This window comes from Phocoena phocoena, chromosome 7 (genome assembly GCF_963924675.1).
Source record: "Phocoena phocoena chromosome 7, mPhoPho1.1, whole genome shotgun sequence".
In the NCBI taxonomy this organism is placed as follows: Eukaryota; Metazoa; Chordata; class Mammalia; order Artiodactyla; family Phocoenidae; genus Phocoena; species Phocoena phocoena.
Window position 1 is genome coordinate 115,011,599 of NC_089225.1, and position 26,494 is coordinate 115,038,092.

General features: G+C 49.1%; 1 protein-coding gene across 1 annotated transcript in view; it reads left to right on the forward strand.

The window, feature by feature from the left end:
• The window catches only part of FARP2 (FERM, ARH/RhoGEF and pleckstrin domain protein 2), an 83,112-nt gene that overhangs the window by 21,374 nt on the left and 35,244 nt on the right, over positions 1-26,494 (forward strand). Inside the window, exons 2-7 of the mRNA XM_065880203.1 lie at positions 7,902-8,006; positions 8,825-8,867; positions 10,805-10,883; positions 12,890-12,987; positions 14,586-14,700; positions 20,043-20,190. Of these exons, the coding sequence (XP_065736275.1) occupies positions 7,902-8,006; positions 8,825-8,867; positions 10,805-10,883; positions 12,890-12,987; positions 14,586-14,700; positions 20,043-20,190 (588 nt within the window). The remainder of the gene's footprint in view (positions 1-7,901; positions 8,007-8,824; positions 8,868-10,804; positions 10,884-12,889; positions 12,988-14,585; positions 14,701-20,042; positions 20,191-26,494) is intronic.

Consider the following 26,494-nt stretch of genomic DNA (forward strand, 5'->3'; position numbering starts at 1 on the left):
TCACGCTCTCACGGAGACCCACGTTCTGCCCCCAGGTCCCTGCGTTTGCACAGGTCATGGGCCCCAGTGAGTCCGTTCCGCGTGGAGCGCCGCGCTGGACTTGGGCTTTTCCGGTGTGTTCTGTTCTGGGTGACCTTTCTGAAAGGGCCCTTGACAAACTGGACCATGTCTGCAGGAGATGGATCAGGGGAGGATTTAGGCAAAGGCATTTTGGCCAAAGGCTGGGAACTCTTTCCAGGCAGGGCCGTCCAGCGGTGGAGCCAGGTGCCTTGTGCCCTGTGCGTCCTGACGCCTCAGAGCAGCTCTAGAAGGATTAATGTAAAAGGTGAAAGGTCAGCTTTCAGGAACTCCCAAGGCTGTTTGACCTCCTATTGTCCTTGTGGTGACTTTCGTACCAGGGTGTCACTTGCGCAGTGAGGTGTGCAGCCCCTCGTGTGCAGCTTGGTGAGCTGACGTGTGTGCGCTTGCCCCCCACCCCCGGTGGAGATGGACCCCAGGCTCCCTTGTGCCCTCGCCAGCCACTTACAGCCCCCAAATAGCTGCTGCTTTGATCTTTAGGACTATAAAATGGTTTTGCCAGATACTCGGTTTGGTACGGAGACACTCATATGGTGTGTGCGCTGACATTTATCAGTAACCAGTATTGCTGCATGAAGCGTGAAGCAGTGGTGAGCTGACGTGTGTGCGCTTGCCCCCCACCCCCGGTGGAGATGGACCCCAGGCTCCCTTGTGCCCTCGCCAGCCACTTACAGCCCCCAAATAGCTGCTGCTTTGATCTTTAGGACTATAAAATGGTTTTGCCAGATACTCGGTTTGGTACGGAGACACTCATATGGTGTGTGCGCTGACATTTATCAGTAACCAGTATTGCTGCATGAAGCGTGAAGCAGTGGTGAGCTGACGTGTGTGCGCTTGCCCCCCACCCCCGGTGGAGATGGACCCCAGGCTCCCTTGTGCCCTCGCCAGCCACTTACAGCCCCCAAATAGCTGCTGTTTGATCTTTAGGACTATAAAATGGTTTTGCCAGATACTCGGTTTGGTACGGAGACACTCATATGGTGTGTGCGCTGACATTTATCAGTAACCAGTATTGCTGCATGAAGCGTGAAGCAGTGGTGAGCTGACGTGTGTGCGCTTGCCCCCCACCCCCGGTGGAGATGGACCCCAGGCTCCCTTGTGCCCTCGCCAGCCACTTACAGCCCCCAAATAGCTGCTGTTTGATCTTTAGGACTATAAAATGGTTTTGCCAGATACTCGGTTTGGTACGGAGACACTCATATGGTGTGTGCGCTGACATTTATCAGTAACCAGTATTGCTGCATGAAGCGTGAAGCAGTGGTCTCTTTTTTCCATCACTGGGTCATATTCCATCGTGTCAACAAACCATATATCGTTTATCCATCCAGTTTGACATTTCAGCTCTTGTCAGGTTTTGCCTATAAGTGAAGCTGCTGTGAACGTTCTCAAACGTGTGTTTCGCCGTACGTAAGAAGACACTTCTGTTCAGCGTACCCCGGGACTGGGACTGCGCAGCCGTAGGGCAGGTCTGGCCGCCACTTTCCCCAGGAGACCTGCAGACCTGCACCCGCATCAGCCTGGACGCGACCTGCATGCGGTTCCCCACGTTCTCGCCAGTGTCAGTATTGCCAGTCCTCTTCTTTTTAGCATCCTGGAGGGCGTCTGGTTGAGCATGTGTTCCCTGACGCCGTGCTGTGCAGCTTTTCTTACTGTTTATTGGCCATTTAGATAATGCTCTTTTGAAAGTGCCTGTTCAGCTGTTTCTGCCACTTCTGTTTAACTGGACTGTCTGCCTTTCCCTTATGATTTGTAGATCTTTAAATATGTGTTGGCTTCATGACCTTTGCTGGACTTTTGTATTGCACATATTTTCTAGTTTGTGACTTGCCGTTTTCCTGTCTTAACAGTGTCTTCTGATGTACAGAAGTTTCTGATTTTCAGGTGGTCCATTTATCAGACGTTCTTTTGTGGTTAAGTCCTTTCTGCGTCACATGGTTCAATTCTCTGGAACCAACAACTGTTCCTAGTTAACTGCCCCTTCAGAGAGAGTCTGTGCGTTTACCTACAGTACATACATGCGTATGTACAGATTTATATCTATATTTATATCCCCCCGTGCAGTGGTGGTGTGTGCGTTGTTCAGCACCCAGGTTTTTTATGCTAACAGTTTACCTTGGCGGTCTGCTCACTTCAGTGCAGAGAGAGCGGCTTTGTCCACCCGCCGCAAGGGTCACCGGGTTTGCTGCAGATTTAGGGTATGGTTAATTGTCTGCTATTAGAAGCATTATTGTGACAAATGTTGTTCTATATGCATAGCTTTGCACCTGTGAAATACTTTTTTTTTTTCCTTTGGCCGTGCCACGTGGCTTCCAGGATCTTAGTTCCCCCACCAGGGGTTGAACCTGGGCCCTCAGCAGTGAGAGTGCAGAGTTCTAACCACTGGACTGCCAAGGAATCCCCTGAAATACTGTTTAGAAGTGGGGTTTTTAAAAGCATGGTGTGGACATTTAAATTTTGGTAGGTAGCTCCATCGTGAGCTCCACAGAGGTGGTCCCAGTTTGCTCGCATGGTCCCACAGGGGGTGCCTGTTTGCTATGCTCCCTGACATGGAGCTTTCAGACACTCTTGAGTTCTGCCCAGCTGATACACGAAAAGTGGGATCTCAGTGTAGTTTTGGTTTGCATATCTCTAATTATGTGTTTAAACGTCATTTAGGTTTCTGTTTTTGTGAACAGCCTGTCCTTTTGCCCATCTTTCTATTCCGTTGCAGTTCGGCATGTTTTAGAGAAGTCAGTAGCCCTCTGTGATGTGAGCTCTCAGAGTTCCCTGTTTGTCTTTGAAGAAGTCTTTTGACTCTACAGTGCTTCTTTCTGTGCAGAGGTTTTTATTTTGTGTTCAGTTTCTCAAGCCTCCTGTGATGGCTTTTAGCTGCTGGCGTGAAATGAAAACAGCCTCTCCCCATGTGGAGTACAAAACAGATTTACCTCACTGCAGTACTTTGATGGGTAGATATTTTTGTGTTTAGATATTTTATTCATCTTGAAATTATTATGCCAGATAAGGGTACAGCCTAGTTTTTTCCAGATGGATACCTAATAATATTTATTGAATAATCTGTTTTCCTCTCACTGATTGATTTGAAATGTCACTGTTACCAGACACTCCACTGTTTTATGTATTTGGGTATATTTCTTCACCTCCTACTCTATTCCATTGATTTGTCTGTGTGGACATATGCACCAGTACCAAATGTTTTAATTACTTTAGTTTTTCATCAGTTTGACTATCAGCTAAGGCTCATCCTCTCTTAATTTTCTTTTTCAGAATTTTCCTGACCATTCTTGCATTTTAAAAAATACATCAACTGTAGAATCAGCCTCTCAGGTTCCTTAAAGAATCCTCTTGGTACTTTTATTAGGGCCGCATGGAGTCTGTGGATTAATGGAAGGAAGCTTGACGTCTCCGCGGGTGTTTCTCTCCAAGAAGGTGGCGCCACCCACTTCTGCCCCTTGTTCAGTCCCCTGACAGTGTTTTTAAAATTTTCGCCGTAAGGCTTTCTTCTATTGTAAGTTTATTCCAAGATATTGCAGTTTTTTCATTGCTGTTACAAATGTGGTTGTTTCTTCCTCTCTATCCTGAGAAGCCTGGTGATATCCGTATAATAATTTTCCCCCATCACCTAACTGAATTTCATCTTTTTTATAATAGTTTTCTAGTTGATGTTCTTGGATTTTCAAAGTAAAGTATCATACCTGCAAGTAATGACACCTTGCTTCCTCTTTTCCAGTTTTTTTGCCTCCCGTTGCTTCCTGTTTTGGTGCTGGCATTTAGAGTTAGTGATGGAATGTGCGGTTGTGGGCAGCCACCCCGTCTTGTTAGATGTTAGGGAATCATGCCTCTCTTCCTATTTTATTAAGCATTGAATTTTATCAGATGCCTTCTCAGAGTCTCAGATTCTGGGAATAACCGTAGGATATTTTTCTGCAGGTTAATGTTAAATGTCCTAATGGTGTGTTGAATTATCCTCTCTCTCTTGAATAAGTTTACTTGGCTATGATGTGTCACTCTTTCTGTTTTCGCCAGGTTATGTTTGCTGATACTTTACTTGGGATGTTTCCACTGACATCCATAAGGAGGAATCTTTCTCTTGGGGGATGTGTGTGTATAGGTGGATTTGTTTGGAGTTTGGGGGTTCTTTTCCATAAAACAAATTTAAGGGATTCCCTCCCCCCCACCCCGCCCCGCCATCTGTGTCACCGTGGATTGACTTAAGTATCTTTGGAGATGTCTGTGCCTTCATGGTTTGTGAAGACACCTGTCTCTGATGGTTTTTGTGGGAATTGATTAAGTATTTCAGGACACACGGAGAATACAAAATTCTTTTTGTTACCTGAACATAGGCTAGTAATTGACTTGGAAAACTTTTTTAGTTTAGTAAAATTTATTCCAGGGCTTCCCTGGTGGCGCAGTGGTTGAGAGTCCGCCTGCCGATGCAGGGGACAGGGGTTCATGCCCCGGTCTGGGAAGACCCCACATGCCGCGGAGCGGCTGGGCCCGTGAGCCATGGCTGCTGAGCCTGCGCGTCCGGAGCCTGTGCTCCGCAACGGGAGAGGCCACAACAGTGAGAGGCCCGCGTACCGCAAAAAAAAAAAAAAAAAAAAATTATTCCAATTCAGGAAGTTAAATATATATAGTTGTCCATTCAGGTCTGTGTATATGTGTGTATCATACATGAGCATTTATATACGCATACCCCCACATGTGTTTATGTGTGTCCGTATGTATATCCATGCATGTGTGTATGTATGTGTGTCCATTCTTGTGTGCATTATATATATATGTGTTTTCATGTATCCATAAATGTGTGTACATATGTGCATATACATACAAATACATGTGTAGCTCATGTGCTTTGTGCCCCGATTTACAGCCCCTGCCCTGGGTGTTGGGCGGTGCCAGGCAGCGTTGTGTCGTGAGCAACCTCGTGTCACACACGTGCCGTGGTCGGTGCTCGTAGTCCCACTGGGACGGCCCCAGAGCAGAGCTCAGGCCGCGCTCACTGCAGGTGGAGGGCTGGCCGGCGGGTAGTGGGGTGGGCGGCTCGGGTACGGCTGTGCCGCCTCCCATCCGACCGCAGACGGGGTGGGGAGCCCAGGGCGGGTGAGAACCAGTGCCACCAGCGCCTTTTCCGGGGACCGCGTGATGTGACCGTTGGGGGAGCTGGCGGAGGTCAAGGGCACCTTAGCGGGTTCTCAGAGGACACGCCTCCCCCCCTTAGGCCGACCCAACAGGGAGGTGTGCACCCAGCCCTGGGCGGGGGCTGGGAGTGGGACTGGGATGCCCTGGCCCATCCTGGGGGAGGGGTGACGTGGCTTTGAGAGGACTTCTGGGGGGGTCAGACACCCAGGGGTCATGGGATCAGGGGTGGGTTGCAGCAGAATCTTTGATTTCTGACCGGTTAACCATGTAGGGGCCCCAGTGTGGGTGGTCCCTGCGGTGACACGGGGCCTGCAGGGCACTGCATGGCCTCCCCAGCACCCGCTCTGTCACAGGGAGCTCTACCGTGACGCTCTTAGGGACGATGTCATAGGAACGGACCCCAGCGAGACCTGCGTGTGTGTTCCCTACTAATTGTACTTTCAGCATGAGGTCACACTGTAGCTCCCCTTCGTGTCCTGATGCGGTGCTCGTTCTGCTCTGTGATTCTCTGTGAGCTTCTGTTAGGGCGAAGGGCGGGTTTTTATCCCTTCAAATAATAATTCTCATTTCAGGAGCCTTAGCACTTCCTGAGCACACGGAGAGAAAATCTAATGGTTAAATAGTGGACGTTTCCCTCCCCACCCACTTGTGTGTATTATATTTTAATTGTGAAAATAACATGTCTACTGATGAAAACTTTAGACGTTAATGCCTAAGACAAGTTAATGATTGAGGTGAAAGTGGAAGTCCTTGTCTGCATCCCGCACTCTGTTCAGTCCCTGAGAGACACAGCGCACAGCCTTCCAGACCTGTTTCTGCTGCGTGTTAACAGAGGGTGTGTTCTATGAGAGGGAATCATACTGTGTAGAAATGGAAACCTTTCTTCCTGACTGAACTGTAGTCTTGACTTTATTCTGTGATGGTCCATACAGAATTTCTGTGTTCCTTTTAAGGGATGCGTAATTTTTTTTTCTTTTTTCCTTTTTTTTTTTTGCGGTACGCGAGCCTCTCACTGCTGCGGCCTCTCCCATTGTGGAGCACAGTCTCCGGACGCGCAGGCTCGGCGGCCATGGCTCATGGGCCCAGCCGCTCCGCGGCATGTGGGATCCTCCCGGACTGAGGCATGAACCTGTGTCCCCTGCATCGGCAGGCGGACTCTCAACCACTGCGCCACCAGGGAAGCCCTACTGCTTTTTTTTGTTTTGTTTTGTTTGTTTGTTTTTGCGGTACACGGGCCTCTCACCGTTGTGGCCTCTCCCTGTTGCGGAGCACAGCCTCCAGACACGCAGGCTCAGCGGCCATGGCTCACGGGCCCAGCCGCTCCGCGGCATGTGGGATCTTCCCGGACCGGGGCACGAACCCGTGTCCCCTGCATCGGCAGGCGGACTCTCAACCACTGCGCCACCAGGGAAGCCCAGGGATGCGTAATTTTTAATTAGGGCTACGCCATTACTCATTTTGCCAGTTCTTTGCTAGTCTGTCTTTGGTGTTTAGCTCTGTGCAGTTGTTTTGGACTATCTGTAGGAGGAAGTAGAAGCGGAGTTGCTGTGGCAAAGGTACATGTATACACTTCAGATTGGAAAGTGTTTTCACATTATCCCAGCAGTTGTGTGGCTGTCTTCCCATGGCCACGCCACTCACTCTTGGCATCATCATAACCTCTTTGATGGGTGAAAAGTGACACCTCACTGTTTTAATCTATTTTATTGCTAGAGGCCTTGAGTACCTTTTTGGGTTTTTTGTTTGTTTGGTTTTGGTTTTTTAAATATTTATTTAGGTTGCGCCGGGTCTTAGTTGTGGCATTGCAGACTCTTAGCTGCAGTATGCAGACTCTTAATTGTGGCCTGTGTGCTCTTACTTGCGGCATGCGTGCGGGATCTAGTTCCCTGCCCAGGAATCAAACCCGGGGCCCTCTGCACTGGGAGCATGGAGTCTTACCCACTGGACCACCAGGGAAGCCCCTTGAGTCCCTTTTTGTGTGCCTAAGGCCATCTGTATTGCTTCATGAGAGCAGCATGAGACATAAGTTATCATTGTTTCAGCATGATTCTAGTTTGTAACTTCGTTCAGTGTCTTTCTATTCAGAAATGTTTCATTTCTACTTAGCCGGATCTATCAATCTTTCCTTTGTGCTCCGCTTAGGAGACTGTACTCAGCCCGAGATTATGGAAACGTTCTCCTCTGCCTTTAGTCCACTGGAATTTATCTTTGTGAGCAGAGTGGAGGGCCGGCTCCCCACCTGGTTTGTTGCCTAGTTCATGCTCTTCTCCCTGTGGGAAAGGCTGCCAGACGCTAAGTTATCCACGGGATCTCATGCAAACATGAACTATGAGACTCACCGTTTTAGTAAATATCAGAATTGTTGGATAAAATGTTTACTGAGGCTAAAAATGGTTCCTGCCACCTTAAAGTTACAAAGAAATGTGACTCCACACACTCTGAGAAAGTAAAATTGAGGAGTTTTTAGCTTTATTGATGCATCAGTTTCTGAGCACAGAGCCTCAGGTTCATCTGTTTGCTTTGTGACAGTTTGTGAGCCTCGTCAGAAGGGAAAGCGAAGCAAGAAGTTAAATATAATAAAGTTTTGCGTGTGGGAAGGGACTTTATGCCACAGTGTTCGTAAATCTTTGTTGTCTAAAGTCGTGTAACCCTCCTCGTGTTTCTTCTCGTCTGTCTCACCACAGCCTAAATGCTATGGCCAGGTGTTACTGACCCAGGTGTGGAAGCGCTTGAATCTGATAGAATGTGACTACTTCGGCTTGGAGTTTCAAAACGTCCAGTCCTGCTGGGTATGTGCTTCTCATCTGCTTTTGGAGACAGGCTACAGGTGGGCTGCAGGTCTTGTGATGGTGCATCCGGGCCAGAGACCTCTGAGGACCTCCTGGCATGACAACAAGCAGGGCACATTGTTATTATCAAAGCTGTGCTATTAAAGGATTTTATTTACAGCTGTAGGGAATATATTTGCCTTCTACCTAAGCCTGGAGTGGCATCCCCCCTAATTTTTTTCAATCTACTAGCACATGTGCCAAGGAAATCCTTTCTTCATAAGTTATCAAAGCTGCAGAGTATATGGTGTGTGATGACCATTTCAGGAGTGGATTTTGAGCAAACTGCTTTACTAAGCTTGTTATGCCTCATTGCACTTAACAGGTGAACCATGAAAGTGTGGAACTGTTTCAAAGAAACCAAATGAACCCATTAGTTCAAAAAGCACGTCAGCACTGTAGAGCCCCTTTCTACCCCCGTCGCACAGTAACCCTCTCATCAGCTCGCTGTTTACAGAGGCCGCAGGTGGCCGATACTTGTTTGGTCTTAACAGATACCAGCCCCAGCACGCACACACAGAGCTCTGGGTGCCGGTCCTGTGCACAGCCACAGCAGCCTCTGTGACGGGGTGGTTAGCAGCACACTGTTCTACGCCTCCCAAAGCGTGCCCTGCTGTACTCTGTTATATCAGGATTCGACGTGTGTCTAAGAGCAGCAGGGCCAAAATACTCCTGCCTTAAATATCTCCCTTAATTATAAATATTTGCGTTTTGTAACATTCTTATTAAATAGAGAAATAATTTAATGGATTTGATATCTTTTCTTAAATCCTCTTTAGATCTGGCTTGAACCTATGAAACCCATCGTTAGACAAGTACGAAGTAAGTCCTTTTCTTTTAACTCTTTAAAGCTCTGCTCACTTAAGATGCCTTGTCCTTGACTGTCCAAATTCAAGGCACGTTCGGACGATCGTGGTCGTCACCACTCTGGGCAGCAGCAAAGTGACACCAGCAGCAGGAGAACTTGGAGGTCACTTTGCCGTTTAGCTTTAAACTGTAAGACGTGGAGGGTGGGGCGTCGTTTAACTCAGTTCTCAGTTACTTGCCTCAAATTTGGAAGAAATAGGATATGCTGCTCGATATTGCCTTCATTTTTGGCCAAAAATAAGTGTGCAGTTTCTAAGTTATGAAAAGACATACGGGGTGAAATCTCTAGTCCTGAATTCACCTGTAAGTTTTCTAGGACTAAATTGAGGAGAAGAGGTTGTATGGAAGGGACTTTAGTTCACTGATAAGCAAAGGCCATTTCGATTGCCATAGCAGTTTAGCAAAACAGTTCTTCTTTTCTTGTGGTGGAAATCACGTGGCTGTGTTATTATAAAATTTCAATAAAGCTAAAATACTCAGATAAGCTAATATCCTACACTTTTTCTTTACAGGAATCAGGTTTTTCTAGTTCAGTATAGTGAATGATAACATTTTTCTTTCACTAAAGTATATAAGGATTTCAAAAATAATGGCCTTTTTTTTTTTTTTTTTTTTTTTGCGGTATGCGGGCCTCTCACTGTTGTGGCCTCTCCCGTTGTGGAGCAACAGGCTCCGGATGCACAGGCTCAGCAGCCATGGCTCACAGGGGCAGCCGCTCCACGGCATGTGGGATCTTCCCGGACCGGGGCGCGAACCCGTGTCCCCTGCATCGGCAGGCGGACTCAACCACTGCGCCACCAGGGAAGCCCTTATTATTAATTTTTTTTTTTGGCCTTGCCGCATGGCTTACAAGATTTCATTTCCCCAACCAGGGATCATACCCAGACCCTGGCAGTGAAAGCCCGGAGTCCTAACCACTAGGCCACCAGGGAACTCCCAGGCTTTTAAAATTATTACTATGACTAATAGTATAAACACCTTTATTTTTTAATCACTTTTTTACTCCTAAAATATAAAGAAGAATACATTTTAAGATTTTAATGTGCAGCTTCCTGCTTGTTTTTAGGGTTTCTTTTAGTAATCTCTACTTAAAGCAAAAGTTTTCAATTTTTTCTTTGCTATATGTGACTGGTACTTAGGACTAACAGTTTCATGCAGAGGAAATTTCTTAACATCCTCTTACTTGAAAAGATTTGCTTTAACAGTCCATTTGAAAGCACTAGCTCAATCACACCAGAATATGCAGAAAGAGCAAATACAGAGTGTGGCCTTGTGTGTGGACTTAGATTTTTCTTCTCTTTATAGCAAATGCAGAGTGTGGCCTTGTGTGTGGACTTAGATTTTTCTTCTCTTTATAGCAAATGCAGAGTGTGACCTTGTGTGTGGACTTTAAATTTTTTTCTTCTATAGCAAATACACAGTGTGACCTTGTGTGTGGACTTTAAATTCTTCTTCTCTTTATAGCAAATGCACAGTGTGACCTTGTGTGTGGACTTTAAATTCTTCTTCTCTTTATAGCAAATGCACAGTGTGACCTTGTGTGTGGACTTTAAATTCTTCTTCTCTTTATAGCAAATACACAGTGTGACCTTGTGTGTGGACTTTAAATTCTTCTTTTATAGCAAATGCAGAGTGTGGCCTTGTGTGTGGACTTTAAATTCTTCTTCTCTTTATAGCAAATACACAGTGTGACCTTGTGTGTGGACTTTAAATTCTTCTTCTCTTTATAGCAAATACACAGTGTGACCTTGTGTGTGGACTTTAAATTCTTCTTCTCTTTATAGCAAATGCAGAGTGTGACCTTGTGTGTGGACTTTAAATTCTTCTTCTCTTTATAGCAAATACACAGTGTGACCTTGTGTGTGGACTTTAAATTCTTCTTCTCTTTATAGGGCCAAAGAATACAGTGCTTCGCCTAGCAGTGAAATTTTTCCCACCTGATCCGGGTCAGCTGCAAGAAGAATATACACGGTAAAGAGCGTGACTGACCCAGAGCTGCCGTGGGCAGGGTCCTCCTTCACCTGTGTCCCCGACAGCAGCTGCGCTTTACCTAAGCACCTGGTCAGGGTTGTTTATTCAAAGGACGAGCCTAGTGTCTGTGTCAAAGCTGTAACCAAGGTCTCATAGTTTTGCATTTTCACTCTTGCACAGACACAAGTGCAAATAGGGTTTGGAGGAAAGGTTATGGCACGAATTTGAGAATTAAAACTGGCGTTTGAGGGCACTGCTGAACAGATACTCTCCATAGATCATCTATGCCTGCGCATGAAGTCGGTAGGAATTCCGCCCGTTCCTTTACTGTTTTAACCAACAAAATACACTTACTTGGGAGTGTCCTCATGAATACATGGAGCAGAAATACTTCAGGTGATTTCTTTTCTGCTACGCTTGTCAATTCACGATTGATTCTTTGAAAGAAAATGTTTGCAGTTGTTTCATCTGGGCAATAAGATTATGGAAGTGGTTTTTTTCCTTGTGTTTTATGTACTGATTTTATCATGAGGAATAAAGCAAAAACCTAAAAATCAACTCAAAACCCGGAGTCAGAAGTTAGATGAGAGAGAGCTATGATAATGCAGTAGTAACAGAGTAGCTTCCTGACCAAATGTGGATCCATACCTGGGTCCTCAGAGTCTTAGAACCTCTGCTTAGAAGGTGTTTGCCAACCGCTTCTGAATCACAAAGTCATAGACTCAGCTGCGAGGACACGTAGAGACCGCAAGGCTCTAGTCTCTCATCTTTACGGGTTAGGAGCTGAACCCCAGGACGGCAGAAAGCACCTTACGAGTGAGCACAGAGCTTGTCTTAATAGTGTATTAAACACCTCACATTTACCAGGAAGTCCCTTTTGAGAGAATCACTTTTTATTCCTAGACAATGGTGAGTAACAGGAAGTGTTAACCTAATTCCGTGTCCTGGGTCCAAGCCGGGTTTATGCAAAAGGTCATCTTTTTATTTATAAAAAAACTGCATGTTTGTGGTAAAAGAAGAAAAACTTTAAAGTTATGTAGAGTAAAAAGTCAGCGTTCCTCTTCACTCCCTGCCCACCCACCCTTCCCAGAAGTGTTAACGCTCGGACGTGAGTCTTCCAGATGAATTCACAGCGGTATGCCTGTAGACGTGGGGCTTTAAAGTCATTATTTTACAAAACAGTATCAACTCTACACAGAGAACTGCAGGTTGAGTTTCTTTTTCCCCCACATATCCATGGCATGCCATGGATGTCTTTCCGTATTAGTATGTATGGCTGTAACCTAATTTATTTAGCCAGTCTCATGTTAGTGCAAATTTAGATTGTTTCTAGTTTTTCTTTGCTGTAATGCTGCAAATAAACATGCTTGTCCACATATCTTTGTGAACTCTGGAAGTGTTTCTGTAGAAAAGTTCATAGGGGTGGGATTGCTTAAGGCCAAGGGTGTGTACATTCCAAGTTTAAGAGAGCACAGCAAACGCTGACGGCTCACGCTGGAGTGGACCCCCAAAGCACCTGGAGCATATATGTGCTTGGGGATTATTTGCTCATGGAATAAATGAATATATAAAGAGTTTCTGTTACATTCTCACCAGTTAATTCAAGACTACCTGTTTCTCAGATTCTAGCCAAGCCCAAACATTATCCATTTGCCTTAAAGCTTCATAGACACACTTGAAGCTTCGCCTTCATTGGCTATTTCTGCTACTTCACACAAAATCGCGAGTGCAGTTTTGTGTGTGTTAACAGAAGTGGCACGAATTTGTGAGCTTCCCCCTTGACGGTGTGGCTCCAGGTGATCTGGTGCCCTGGGCTATGGTGCGCCCGGCGTGTGGACCGCCCGCCGTGTGGACGTGCTGAGCTCTGTGGTGCTGGGCCTCCTGCGACTGCCCTTGCTCGCCGTCTGCTCTGGTGTGACCTGGGGCTGTGTGTCCTCCTGAGACAGACGTGGGAAGTGTGTTCAGAAGCTTTGGAGCTGATCTCTGTGCTTGGAACTCCCTCCTAGATACTTGTTTGCCCTGCAACTCAAGAGAGACCTTCTGGAGGAGCGTCTGACCTGCACGGACACCACGGCTGCCCTCCTGGCGTCCCACCTCCTGCAGGGTGAGTGTCCCGCTGGCCCGCGCTCACACGGGATGGCTGCGCCTGTGGCTGACTCACCTGCCCCAGGCTGGGCACCAGCAAAGGAAGGGTGGTTCAGTTTGCAGGTTTTTCTGAAGGGCTGAGGGTTAACTTCCCACCTGGGAGGGGAGACAGGCCACGCGTCCTCCCCGCGGTCTCACGTGGCCCTCAGACCTCCGGTGGGGGGGGGCCAGGCAGCACCCCGACTCTGGGGAGAGCGTCACAGCCCCCGTGACAAGTCAGGCGTCAGTCCCCGAAGGACAAAGGAAGCCCTTCAGTATCTCAGAGCGGGAGGTGGTTTGAGCGCCACGGTGACTTCAGGCATGACCTGGGAGAAGCGTAAGAGAGGAGGGTCTGGAGAGCAGGTGCGCTCTTCGCCCGGGCTCTCCAGCCCCGCCCCCCACCGCAGGACAGGCAGAAGGAAATCCCTGCTTGGCTTCTGGACTAGAGGCTGGACCGCATCTTCCTGGCATAGAACGAATACTCCTGAAATTTGAACTCAGGAAGTATGATATAGAGAGGTTCCAGGATCTCAGGAGCTTCTAAGTTAATGGCTTAGGGCGCAGTTTACTTGGTCCTTCCCCGACTCACCTTCTCCAGGGGGCAGATTTTACCGGGGGTTTGCCGTCCTGCACAACGGGACCCGTTCACACCCATAGGCACAGGTGTCGAAGTGGCTTAGTCATCTGTGATTTGTCCCGAGGCCCTCTCAGGCAGCAGGTGGCTTCTCAGTGCGGACAGCCTTCGGCAGTGCCTCTTGCTGAGGGCTCTGCACAGCTGATTATCTTAGAACAGCTCGTGTGCCTGTGAGTTCCCCCGTGGAAGTGCGCTACTTAGACCGAAGGGTGAAAGAGCCACGACAGCCAGATGCCGTGTAGGATTCTGACCGCTGCTGCTGAAACGTGAACGGGTTCTGCAGCTCGGATGGAGCAGCAGATGGGTGGCCTTGTCCTTGCCTGGGTGGTGCTGCCGGGGTTATGCATGAGAATGTCCCGTTCTGTAGAAAACACACACCAAGCTGTGACCCTGTGCACGCAGCTTTTCTGTGATTTGAGACTGTCTCAAAACAAAGTACGTTGCTTAAAATTATTGGGCTTTAACTACTATTTTGAAAATATGTGTGGCCTTAAAATACATGAAATTAGAAAGAAACATTCACTGTTCCTCAAGAATTTGAGAGGGCCTGAAGGAAGAAACAATTTAGAATACATTATCTTGAAACAAAATAAAGGACCTTATGCTGGTCACAGTAGTCTTGAGACAACTTACAGAGAAAACGTTTAAAACATAGCAAACAGGGTATAAAGCTCAGAGTTTCCCTCCCTGGAGCCGCTCACCAGCGTCTTTCCTCTCCAAGACTCAGAAAGAATTCTCTTCGCCTGCCTTTATGTTTGCCTTGAACGGCATAAAATATGTGGAAAAATAAAATGCAACATTTTGTTTATTTAAGGGATATGTTTTTTTGCTACAGATTTAGGATAATTTTCTTCTGCTTTTAATTTACGCACTTGCACGCACAGACGCTTGTATTTTTCTTCATGTAAACATGAGAAAGACCGCCTGTTACTTTCCCGTCTTAGCGGAAATAGGAGATTACGAAGAGGCGCTGGTCCGGGAGCACCTGCGGGCCCACGAGTACCTGCCGGGCCAGGAGCGGGCCCTGGAGCGGATCCTGGAGCTCCATCGGGGACACGCGTGAGTCGGCGCCGCCGGACGTCGGGGCAGTCGGCTGGCCGGGCGGGACTCCGTCCACAGGCCGCTTCGGGACAGGCTGGGAGGGTGCCCGGGCCCCGGGCAGTGCTGGCGTCCCTCCGTAAGTTGGGGGGCAGTGGACGGGGTCCCGCACTGGCTGCGCCCAGTCCTCAGGTGTCGGGGGGGTGGGATGGTTCCTGCTGCAGCCCTGCTGCCTGGCTTCCCTAAGGCTTGACGCTGGGATGAGGTGAGGGCGACCCGGAGGAAGAGGGGAAGAGAGATGGGGAGGCCGTGAGAAGGGCTGGCGGCCCCGGGCCCCGGGGGTTGTGAGCTTGAGTTCACCAAAGGGAGAGCTCGATGGGGAGGGGTCCTGGAGGACTGGGCCCCCCTCGTGGGGGAGCCTGCTGGGAGGTGAGCGTGCTGACGTCGCATGCAGGGCAGGCGTTGGGCAACGCAGACCCAGGCTTCAGCCCTCGAGGATGCCCTTCCCTGTGGGGCCGTGCGCTTTTCCATGCCTTCACCGCTCAGAGCCACCAGCGGGGTGGCACTGTCTGTACAGATGTGTCACTTGTGGCACGTGGGCTGCAGTGCCAGGCAGAGCCCACTCTGCGGGGAGGATGGGGTTCAGGAGGACCGTGAGGGTGCCGGCAGAGGCAGCAGCCTGGGGGTGGGGGGCACGGCCCCCAAGGTTCTAGGAGCCAGTAATAGCCCCAGCTGCTGGCGGGAGGCTGCACGTGACCCCGCGGTGCCACGCGTGCCCTGGGCTCTGGGCCCCCCTTCGTCACGGAGCCAAGGCCTGAGCTCCGTCTTGGGTGTGGTAGTTTGGGGCACCGCTGGGCGTCCGAGCCGTGCACACGGGGCCACCCTTTCCCAGACGCGGCCTCAGCGCGCACCTGGCCCTTAGGGCTCTGGCCCCGCTTCCTAGAGCCCCTCGGCGTGGCCTCTTTCGAGGCTGCCTTGGTTCTCGCTGGCGGCGGGGGAATGCGCCGCACCCCGTGTCACACCCAGACCCCGAGGACCAGCCGAGCAGAGGGCCGGCCCCCGCCCCGTGCCAGCCTGAGTGAGTCCCCGGTCTGCCCCAAAGGGGACGGTCACCTGTGTGGGATTTGCTCCTAGTGTTGGGGGCAGGGTCCCCTTCCTGCCAGGACACACAGGGCCGGAGCTGGGCACCCATGGAGGGTCGGGTGGCCGCAGTGTGAAGCGTCCCACCTGGGCAGCGGCGACGGGGCAGGGGTGGAGCCAAAGCGCACTGTGCAGGGTGAGGCAGGCGGGGCGGGGCCACGCGGGAGGCGGGCGGGGGGGGGGGGGGGGGGGGGAGGAGGCGGGGCGGGGCCAGGACGCGCCCCTGGAGGATGGGGGTGGGGAGAGGCCCCACAGGCCGTGAGAAGGAGGCCCTCAGGACAGGGCCACGAGCAGCCAGAGAAAGGAAGACAGCCTGGGGCCGCGGACCCCAGGGAAGAGTGCTTCAGGATGGGGACCACAGCCCCGTGGGAGAGGCTCACTGCCGGGCCCGGTGGGTGGGGGTTCATGACGTAACCCCCCCCCATGCATGGGGAGGCCGGTGGGACGGTGACCAGTCTATGCTCAGTCACACTGAGAACCCGCCTTGAGGGGAGTAAAGCACCAGACCTGAGAGGTGGCTCCACGCCTGCACGTCCTGTGTTCGTATGCACATGTGCACGTGTTTGTAAGTGTTGCAGATATCTCTAAAGTTTGTGTGGAGACACAAAAGACCCCAAATAGCCAAAATAATCTTGAGAAAGAAGAACAAAGCTGGAGGGATCACTCCCTGATTTCAAACAACTACACAGCTACAGCCATCAAAACGGGAAGGAAGTGGCATAAAAACAGACACAGATCAGTGGAACAGGACAGAGAGCCCAGAAATGAGCCCACACACTTGTGGGTGAGTGAAAAGAAACAAGACTAGACAATGGGGAAAAGACAACCTCTTGAATAAACAGCATTGGGAAACTGGACAGCCACACACGAAAGAATCAAACTGGACCCCTTTTTCACACCATATACAAAAAATAAACTCAAAATGGATTAAAAACTTACATGTAAGGGGACTTCCCTTGTGGCACAGTGGGTAAGACTCCACGCTCCCAATGCAGGGGGCCCAGGTTCCATCCCTGGTCAGGGAACTAGATCCCACACCACTAAGAGTTCACGAGCCGCAACTAAGGGGCCTGGCTGCCGCAACCAAATAACTAATATAATAAATAAATGTTTTTAAAAGATGACTTACATGTAACACCTGAAACCATAAAACTCCTAGAAGAAAACAGGCAGTATATTTTTTGACGCGGGTCTTAGCAATACAGTTGACTGTTGAACAACATATGCGTGAACTGGGTGAGTCCCCTTATACAAGGACCGTTTTCCGTAGTAGATGCTACATACTACGTGGTCTTAGGTGGGTTGAATTCTCAGACGTAGAACCTCGGATACAGAGGGCTGGCTGTAACTTACGTGCAGAGGCTCGGTGCCCCTAACCCCCGAGTTGTTCAGGGTCAACTATGTTTTTGTTTGGATCTGTCTCCTTAGGCAAGGGAAACAAAAGCAAAAATAAACAAATGGGACCTAATAAAACCAAAAACTTCTGCATAGCAAAGGAAACCATCAACAAGACAAATGGCCACCTACTGAATAGAAGATATTTGCAAATTATATGTCTGCAAAAATATACAAAGAACTCATACAGCTCAACATGAAAAAGGCAAACAACTTGATTAAAAGCTGGGCAGAGGACCTGAAGAGACATGTTTCTAAAGAAGACAGACAGATGGCCAACAGACACATGAAAATATGCTCACCCTCACTAATCATCAGGGGAGTGCACATCAAAACCACCATGAGACACCACCGCACACCCGTCAGAATGGCTGTCATCAGAAAGACAAGCAATGAGTCCGCAGACGAATGGGTAAAGAAGACGTGGTATGTATTGTGCAGTGGAGCACTACTCAGCCATAAAAAAGGCAGAAACTTTGCCGCTTGCAGCAGCCTCTGTGGGCCGGGGCGCATTGCGCTGAGTGAAAGAAGCCAGACAGAGAATGAGAAATGCTGCACAATCTCACTTACGTGTGGAGTCTGAAAACGCAGCAGACTAGTAAACATAACAAAAAAGAAACCAACTCAGATGTAGAGAACAAACTGCTGGTTACTCATGGGGAGAGGGAAGCGGGGAGGGGTGAGATAGGGGTAGGGGATTAAGAGGTACAGACTACTAAGTATAAAACAGATAAGCTACAAGGATGTACTATACACATAAGGAATAGAGCCAGTATTTTATAATAACTATAAATGGAGTATATAACCTTTAAAAATTGTGAGTCATTATATTGAACACCTATAGCTTATATAACATTGTACATCAACTGTACTTCGAGAGGAAAAAAAAGACAAGAGAGGACTTCCCTAGTGGTCCAGAGGTCCGTGCTCCCAGTACAGGGGGCCCAGGTTCAATCCCTGGTCGGGGAACTAGATCCACATGCCACAACTAAGAGCCCACATGCCGCAGCAAAGATCCTGCGTTGCCACAACTAAGACCCAGAGCAGCCAAAATAAATAAATAATAAATGAATATTTTTTTAAAAAAGACAAGAAATAAGTGTTGGCAAGGATGTGAAGAAAAGGGAACCCTTGTGCACTGTTGGTGGGAATGAAAATTGCTGCAGCCACTATGGAAAATAGTATGGAGCTTCCCCTCAAAATTAAAAATAGACTCAATACTCTCTAATGGCCTATATGGGAAAAGAATCGAAAAAAGAGTAGATATATTAGATTCACTTTGCTGTACACCTGAAACTAACACAACATTGTAAATCAGCTCTACTCCAATTTTTAAAAAAAATTAAAATCAATAAATAAAAATTAAAAATAGAGCTACCATATGATCCAGCAATTCCACTCCTGGGTATTTACCCAAAGAAAAGAGAAACACTAACTCGAAAAGATATATGCACCCCAGTATTCATAGCAGCATAATTTACAATAGCCTAGATACAGAAGCAGTGCCCATCAATAGACGAATGGGTAAATAAGATGTGGTGGATATACAATGGAATCATCATCTAGTTGAAGATGATTTATTCAAATGCAAGTTAATAGATGTCTATATCAACTTCAGAGAACAGACATTTTAGTCAAAGAATGGAAATCACAAGAATGGCATAACGCAAACAGTTGTGTTATTCCTTAAAGATCCAAAAACTCAGGCATTCAGAAGTAAGAAGAAAAAAAGAGTTGTTAATGGAACATCCCACATGGAGTGTTTGGGACTTACCTGAGCGTCACGCCTTGGAGCTGCTCGGCGCCATGTGGGCCACGTGCGAGGCGTCAATAAAACCAATTGTTGTGGTGATTATATTTTTATTCATTTTGATAATTTCTTCTTCTTTTTTTGCGGTACACGGGCCTCTCACTGTTGTGGCCTCTCCCGTTGTGGAGCACAGGCTCCGGACGTGCAGGCTCAACGGCCATGGCTCATGGGCTCAGCCGCTCCACGGCATGTGAGATCCTCCCGGACCGGGGCACGAACCCGTGTCCGCTGCATCGGCAGGCAGACTCTCAACCGCTGCGCCACCAGGGAAGCCCCAATATGTAATATTCTTAATATTTATGAGAATATTTAGCTGTAACTGAGTAAGTAGTCACTTTTTTAGCAAAATATTTTTATATAAATTTTATTTATTTTTATTTTTTTTGCGGTACACGGGCCTCTCACTGTTGTGGCCTCTCCCGTTGCGGAGCACAGGCTCCGGACGCACAGGCTCAGCAACCATGGCTCACGGGCCCAGCCGCTCCACGGCATGTGGGATCTTCCCGGACCGGGGCACGAACCCGTGTCCCCTGCATCGGCAGGCGGACTCTCAACCACTGCGCCACCAGGGAAGCCCAATAATTTCATTTTTATAAAAGTGTATTCTAATGGTTAGAATTGCACTTTTTGAAAATAGTTTTTTAAAGTTTTGAAATGGGTTTAATGAGATACTAGAGTTATCTGTGGTATTTCCTTTATTTACTATTTGTCTCTGCACATAATGTTTGCACATTACTTTGTATTAAGACAAAATTATAAGGCTGAACATCTAATGAGTGCAAAGAAAACATTTGACCCACTAGGAAATGGATTACAGAATAGAAGCAAGCGGACGTTTCCGTGGCCTGTGTGCGGTGTTTTGTTTGATGTGTGTACATAAACATACAGTGAGTGACCGACCCTCTGAAGAACAGAGCCTCCTTTGTTGGTTTGTTTCTGTGGTCTGTTTTCCTGGTCGCTTCTGTCCTGTGTTTCGGCTCTTTCAGGAGTGCTGTGATCATGCTGTCTTTTATTACAGGGGCCAGACGCCTGCGGAGTCGGATTTCCAGGTGCTGGAAATTGCCCGGAAGCTGGAAATGTACGGCATCAGGTTTCACACGGCCTCTGACAGGGAGGGGGCCAAGATCAACCTGGCCGTTTCCCACATGGGCGTCCTCGTCTTCCAGGTAGGAGGGCGGCTGTGCTGTGGCTTCTTGGGGTTGTTTTACGTTTGCTGGGAAGTCTTGGTTGCTGAATCTGTCTTAGACTTGGAGGAAGAGCTTTGCGGACCCTCCGATCCGACCTCTCACCCGTTAGAGAAGTTGTCTTCTTGTCCTGGACTCACTGTCACGGGGCCCACGGCCCGCAGGGCCCTCAGTCACGTCCCACTGTCCTTCTAACGTTGACAGAAGGTCGCCCCCGTCGAACCTCAAGCCTGGCTCTGGCTGCCCTGTAGGGCGGCGTCCACCCCCGCGGGGAGGCCGCTGCCCTGTGGGGTCTCCGCCACGGGTCCCAGTCACCGTTCAAAGCACAAGACAGAACAGCCTGGGGACCCTCCGAGGGCAGTGCTAGGGTTCCCGGGGATGTGTGCGGTAGCGGCGTTCGGATGGGTGAGTGTTACATAAAGGGCCACTGAGTCGTGTTTGTGGTGAATGTCCTTGTGCCGGGCCGTGGGGTGTGACGCGCCTGGAAAGAGCTGCCAGGGCGCCGGCCTGCAGCTCCGGAGCCCGCGCCTCGCCAGGCGCTCCCGCCTCCCCTCCAGGAGCTGCCTGCTCCCGGCCCGTGGAGTCGGGTGCCTCCGGTGGAACGTGGTGCCCAGGGTTGGCAGTGGCGCTCTTGGCGCCCGGCTGGCTTTGCGGCTCTTCCCGCTGTGGCCCGTCTTCGCTGCCGGCGCCTGAAGCAGCTGGTCTGATCCAGGCCTCCCTGATCAAGGACACTTTGTTTCTTCTGCTTTTCCTTTCTCTTTCTCAACTTAGCCAGCAAATTTCAATTTCCCGTAGGAAAAAAAATTAATTTTGCGTTTAGAATGTCAGTTCTGTTACATTCCACCTGAAATTCAGGCCCTTTGAGTGGTGTCCAGGGCCTCCCACACCCGCTCCCTTTGATGGCGGTTCCTACCTGGCACAGAGGGGAGATCACGTCCCTCAGGATCAAGCTGTTGTCATTTCTCCAGAAAAGGACAAATAATTTATGACCAGAAGAAACCGCAAAAGCATGAGGTTAGAGACTTGATATGAAAGGCGGCAGATTGAATTCATTTCCACTCCCTCAAAATCCCCACCGGCATGACCGTTAAGGAATTTTCTTTTAACCTTACATCAGTAAGAACAAAGAATGGAAAAGGAAACCACAGAAAACAAGGACTATCGCCAGAGTCTGGGGAGTAGGGAAGCAGACCCTGACGGCCCAGCGAGGAGCCTGGGATCCCCAGGGGGGCGGGGAGGCCGGATGGGGCGGGGCCGGCAGCTACAGCACGACCCGCCCCTCCAGGACGAGGCGCCTCCCTCCCCTCGGAAGGTGGAGATGAGGTGCCTCACGAGCCGGTTCTGACATCGGGGGCCCTGCTGCAGCCCTGGGAGCTGCCAGCCAGCACTTCAGAGCCTCCTCTTGTAAAGACTTCCATCTGGAAACACTTTCAATTCAAACGTCCCAAAAAGCTGTGAGAATGAGGACAGCACACAGAGACCCCATGCACCTGTCACCATTTGCACCTCCCGCTGACATGTGTTCTCATCCCTGCTGCACAGACGCACGCCCAGACGCACAGTTTTTTTCTGAGGCCTTGGGGAGTAAAGCTGCACACGTCAGGGCCTTTACCCCGAGAACTTCGGTGTGTGCTTCCCAAGAGCAGAGTATATGCTCTGTCGTGACCACAGTCAGTCACCACTGAGGCCGCAGGCTCTTAACACCTGGCACACGGGTCCGTCCTCAGTCCTGTCAGCTGGCCAGTGGTCTCCCTGCAGGACAGGATCCCATCTAGAACCAGGCCGTCACGCTGCAGTCGCCTTTAATCTGGAACATTCTTTTTTCTTTATCTTTTATGAAGACGGTGTTGAAGAACACAGCCCCTTTGTAATAGAAAGTTCCTCGTCTGTGTTTGTCGGCTGTTTTCCTGTGATTAGATTCAGGTGACGTGTTCCCAGCTGGACCACTGCCCAGGGGACATGTGTCCCCCTCGGGGGTCACACCCGAGATGCCACCTGGCCTCCCTGGCGATGCAAACCTTCATCGCTGTGTTTTCTGGTTCTTCTACTGCATAGTTACTGGTTTTCCTCTTTCAACTAATAAGTGGTCCATGGAGAGGCGCTTTAAGACACAGATGTTCTGTCCCTTGTCAGATATCCCTTAGACTAGCGTCCCCTCGTGATGCTCCCTGGCCAGTGTTTACCAGGATGGTCATTAACTCAGGCACACCCAGAGCCTCGCTGTTAAATAAAGACAGTGACCAAGGGTCGCCAGAAATTTGAGGAAAGCCTTTCTTCAAGGGAAGATGGTATTTGAGGGACACGTCCCAAATTTGTGCGAAGAAGAGACTCAGAAGAAACAGAAACTGTGCTGGGGGTGGAAGAAATGGAAAGCATGCTTCCTCAGAGAGGTTACTGCTTTTCATCTATCAGATTGGCAAAACAGAAAAATCGCTTTACCCACATCGCGTTCGTGGGGAACAGGAACACAGCTTTAGCACGAGTGTAAACGTTTCTCTTGTGATTTTTTTATTCTGGCCTTGTTTGTAATAGTAAAATACTGGTAATTAATTATTAGGAGGCTGGTTAAATAAATGGTGGGGCATCCATATTATGGGATAATTGGACAGCTGTCCAAAGGTTGCATGTGCTCTCTGTGTCCTGATACGTGAAACATTCTTTGAGATGTATTGTTAAATGGAGAAGATGTTCAAAACTGTGTGTGGAATTTGCTACCGCTTATGGGGAAAAGAGGGGAACTTAACACACACACACACACACACACACACACTCTATTTATTCCCTACAAAATAAACTGGTGTTGACTGCCCCTAGGATGGTTACTATAGCCTGCAGGCTTTTGGAAGTGGGGAGAGGGGCCTGTTCATTCTGGGCTCAATTTTGGTACCTTAAGAATTTGAACCTTGTTAGTATGTTACTGTATTACATTTTCTTTCTTTTTTTTAATTTAAAAATACTTTATTGCTAACAGTGTTAACTACCATCCGAGCCTTCAGAGTCATAATCTTTTTCCAGCAGTAACATCAGTGATCACAGATATCATAACAAATACAATAATGAAAGTTGGAAATATTGTGAGACTTACCAAAATGGGACACAGAGACACGAAGTGAGCAAATGCTATTGGGAAAATCAGCGCCCATAGCCTTGCTCAGTGCAGGGTTGCCACAGACCTTCCATTTGTGTGTATTACGTTTTCTAAAAAGCCTCACAGAAATAAGGGAAAAGCTTGCATCTCTGAAAGAAGAGCAGGGCAGTTACGGAGAACAAGAGTGACGCACGTTGGCGGAACGAGAATGTTTGGAAGATGCAGTTGAGGAAATCTCCACAGAACAGAATAAAAGATAAAGGGTGGGCTTCCCTGGTGGCGCAGTGGTTGAGAGTCTGCCTGCCGATGCAGGGGACACAGGTTCGTGCCCCGGTCCGGGAAGATCCCACATGCCGTGGAGCGGCTGGGCCCATGAGCCATGGCCGCTGAGCCTGCACGTCCGGAGCCTGTGCTCCGCAACGGGAGAGGCCACAACAGTGAGAGGCCCGCGTACCACTAAAAAAAAAATAAAAAATAAAAAGATAAAGGGTGAAAGATGGGAGAGAAAAGTAAAGAAAATTCCAGCGCCATCCAGGAGGTCCAGCACCCCAGAATTCTAGAGGCAGGAACCAAAAATCAGTGGAGGAATTGTTAAAGAAATTACACGAGAAAAAGTTTCCAGAACTCAAGGCACAAAGTTCCAGGTTGAAGGTGCCTGCACGTTCCAGTGTGACGGCAGCAGGACTCGTCAGTGCGAGCTGCCAGAGGTGGGGGCAGTTGGAGAGCTGCCGGGCTAGTAGCGGCAGGACTGGAAGCTGGAGACCGGAGGTTCTACACGTGAAAGAAGAGCATTTCCAGCCTGGGATTCTGTGCCCTGTGCAACGCGACTCCTGTACAGAGAGAACATGAAAGCATTTTCAGATATGCAGGTTTTCAGAAATTCAGTTCCTGCACAGCCTTTTGAAGGCCAACACGGGAGGAGGGAGAAACTCGGATGGGAGCTGAGGAAACAGGGTGACTCAGATTGGAGAAGGCAGACGTGCGGGCTGTGCTCAGATGGGGAGAACGTTCGTCAGCATAAGCACAGAGGTGGCCTCCAAGAAAGGGCTGATCGGGGGAGCTCCCTGGTGTCCAGTGGTTAGGACTCGGTGCTTTTGCTGCCAGGGTCCGGGTCCAGTCCCTGTTGGGGAACTGAGATCCCGCAAGCCGGGAGGTGCGGCCTGTGAGGGGGCAGGGGGAAGAATGAGCGATGGCTTCATGGGTTAGACCGTATCAAAGAGTTCTAAAGGTCTGCGGGGAAGTTTGGGGCTGAATTAGCGACGGGTACCTAGAGATTAAGCAAATGAAAAGAAGCAGTTAGTGACTCCAGGAAAATTAAAAGCGAAGGAGTGGACTTCCCTGGAGGCGCAGTGGTTGAGAATCCGCCTGCCAGTGCAGGGGACACGGGTTCGAGCCCTGGTCCGGGAAGATCCCACATGCTGTGGAGCAGCTAAGCCCGTGCACCGCAACTACTGAGCCTGCGCTCTAGAGCCCGTGAGCCACAACTGCTGAGCCCATGTGCCACAACTGCTGAAGCCCGTGCACCTAGAGCCTGTGCTCCACAACAAGAGAAGCCACCGCAACGAGAAGCCCACACACCGCAATGAAGGGTAGCCCCTGCTGGCCGCATCTGGAGAAAGCCCACGTGCAGCAACGAAGACCCAAAGCAGCCAAAATTAATTAATTTTAAAAAGCAAAGGAGCAAAGTATAGTTATAATTCAGGTTGGCTCAACTTGCAAGCAGTACTTACGTGATCAGTAATATAAATACCGAATTTTAAATTTACCAAAAATGGAGGGAGTGTGGGGAGGGGTGGACGTGAGGTCGTGGTAGGTGTGGAGGTCCAGGAGACGAGATCTCAGAGCAGGGTACAGTAGCAGCCTTGGACGAGCTGTGTGGACATGCGGATGCAGGTCCGGAAGGCGGTTCTGTCCGGGGGAGCAGGCCTGAGGGTGGCCCGGAGAGCCCTGAGTCTCCGGGTTCTGTTTCAGGTCTTACTTGGCATTTACAGCTGAGCTGTGGATTTTTTTTTTTTTTTTTTTTTTTTTTTTGCGGTATGTGGGCCTCTCACTGTTGTGGCCTCTCCCGTTGCGGAGCACAGGCTCCAGACGCGCAGGCTCAGCAGCCGTGGCTCACAGGCCCAGCCGCTCCGCGGCATGTGGGACCCTCCCAGACTGGGGCACGAACCCATGTCCCCTGCATCGGCAGGCGGACTCTCAACCACTGCGCCACCAGGGAAGCCCTGAGCTGTGGATTTTTTTGATAAAATACAAAATGAAGGCAGTGGCTCTGAGTGGCGCACTGCTCGGTGAGTGTCAGGGTTGCCCAGGGCAGAGTGAGGGCAGTCATCCGTGGATTCTTTGTTTCGATTTATGACTCGGTTAAAGCCCTGGGATGTGGTGATTTTTTATTTTGACCCAAAGGGAAAATGGGAAGGCAAGCTTGCAGCTGGGAACAGTGTGTCTCTCGCTCTTTTCTGTGTGTTCCTGTGGAGGACAGGCCCTTCCCTGTCCCTCCTGTGGCCACCTGCTTTCTTAAGCCTTTGCCCTAGGCACCTACCATCTAGAGGTGAGAGCTGAAGGTGGGCGTTTTCTTTTCTTTTCTTTTCTTTTGTTGATGTTTTATTGTTTGGTTGTTTTGTTTGCTTTTTTGAGAACCCAGTTGAAAACCCTCAAATATTTTACTTTGAGTAGCAGTTGAAGTGACTTCGTGTCTAGACTGTGTTGGGAGCTGGGATACTTGGGTCTCATCTAGACCCTGTCATTTGTATCTTGGCCTCAAGGACACTTCTTAACTCAGGAATTTTAAAAACTGGATATAATTCACACATAACGTAAAGTTCACGATTTAAAAGTATAATTCAGTTGTTTTTAGTATATTTACAGAATTATGTCACCGTCACCACTAACCCCAGAACGTTTAAATCGCAGCCTCACCCCACGCACCGTAGCAGTCACTGCCCGCCCCTGCTTTCTGTCTCTGCTGATTTCCTTGTTCTGGACGTTCCTGTAAATGGCCTTTGTGCCTGACAGCTTTCCCCGTCTCAGAGTTTGTCCGTGTCATGCATGTTTCAGTGCCTCCTTCCTCTTTAATTGCTTAAGTTGTTGTGGGTTTTTTGTTTTGTTTTGTTTGTTTGTTTGTTTTAGTATCTCTGAAGGGAAAACATTCTTCACCTTGCCACCCCCCATCTTGAATTTGTAGAAAAGAGTAAATGGTCA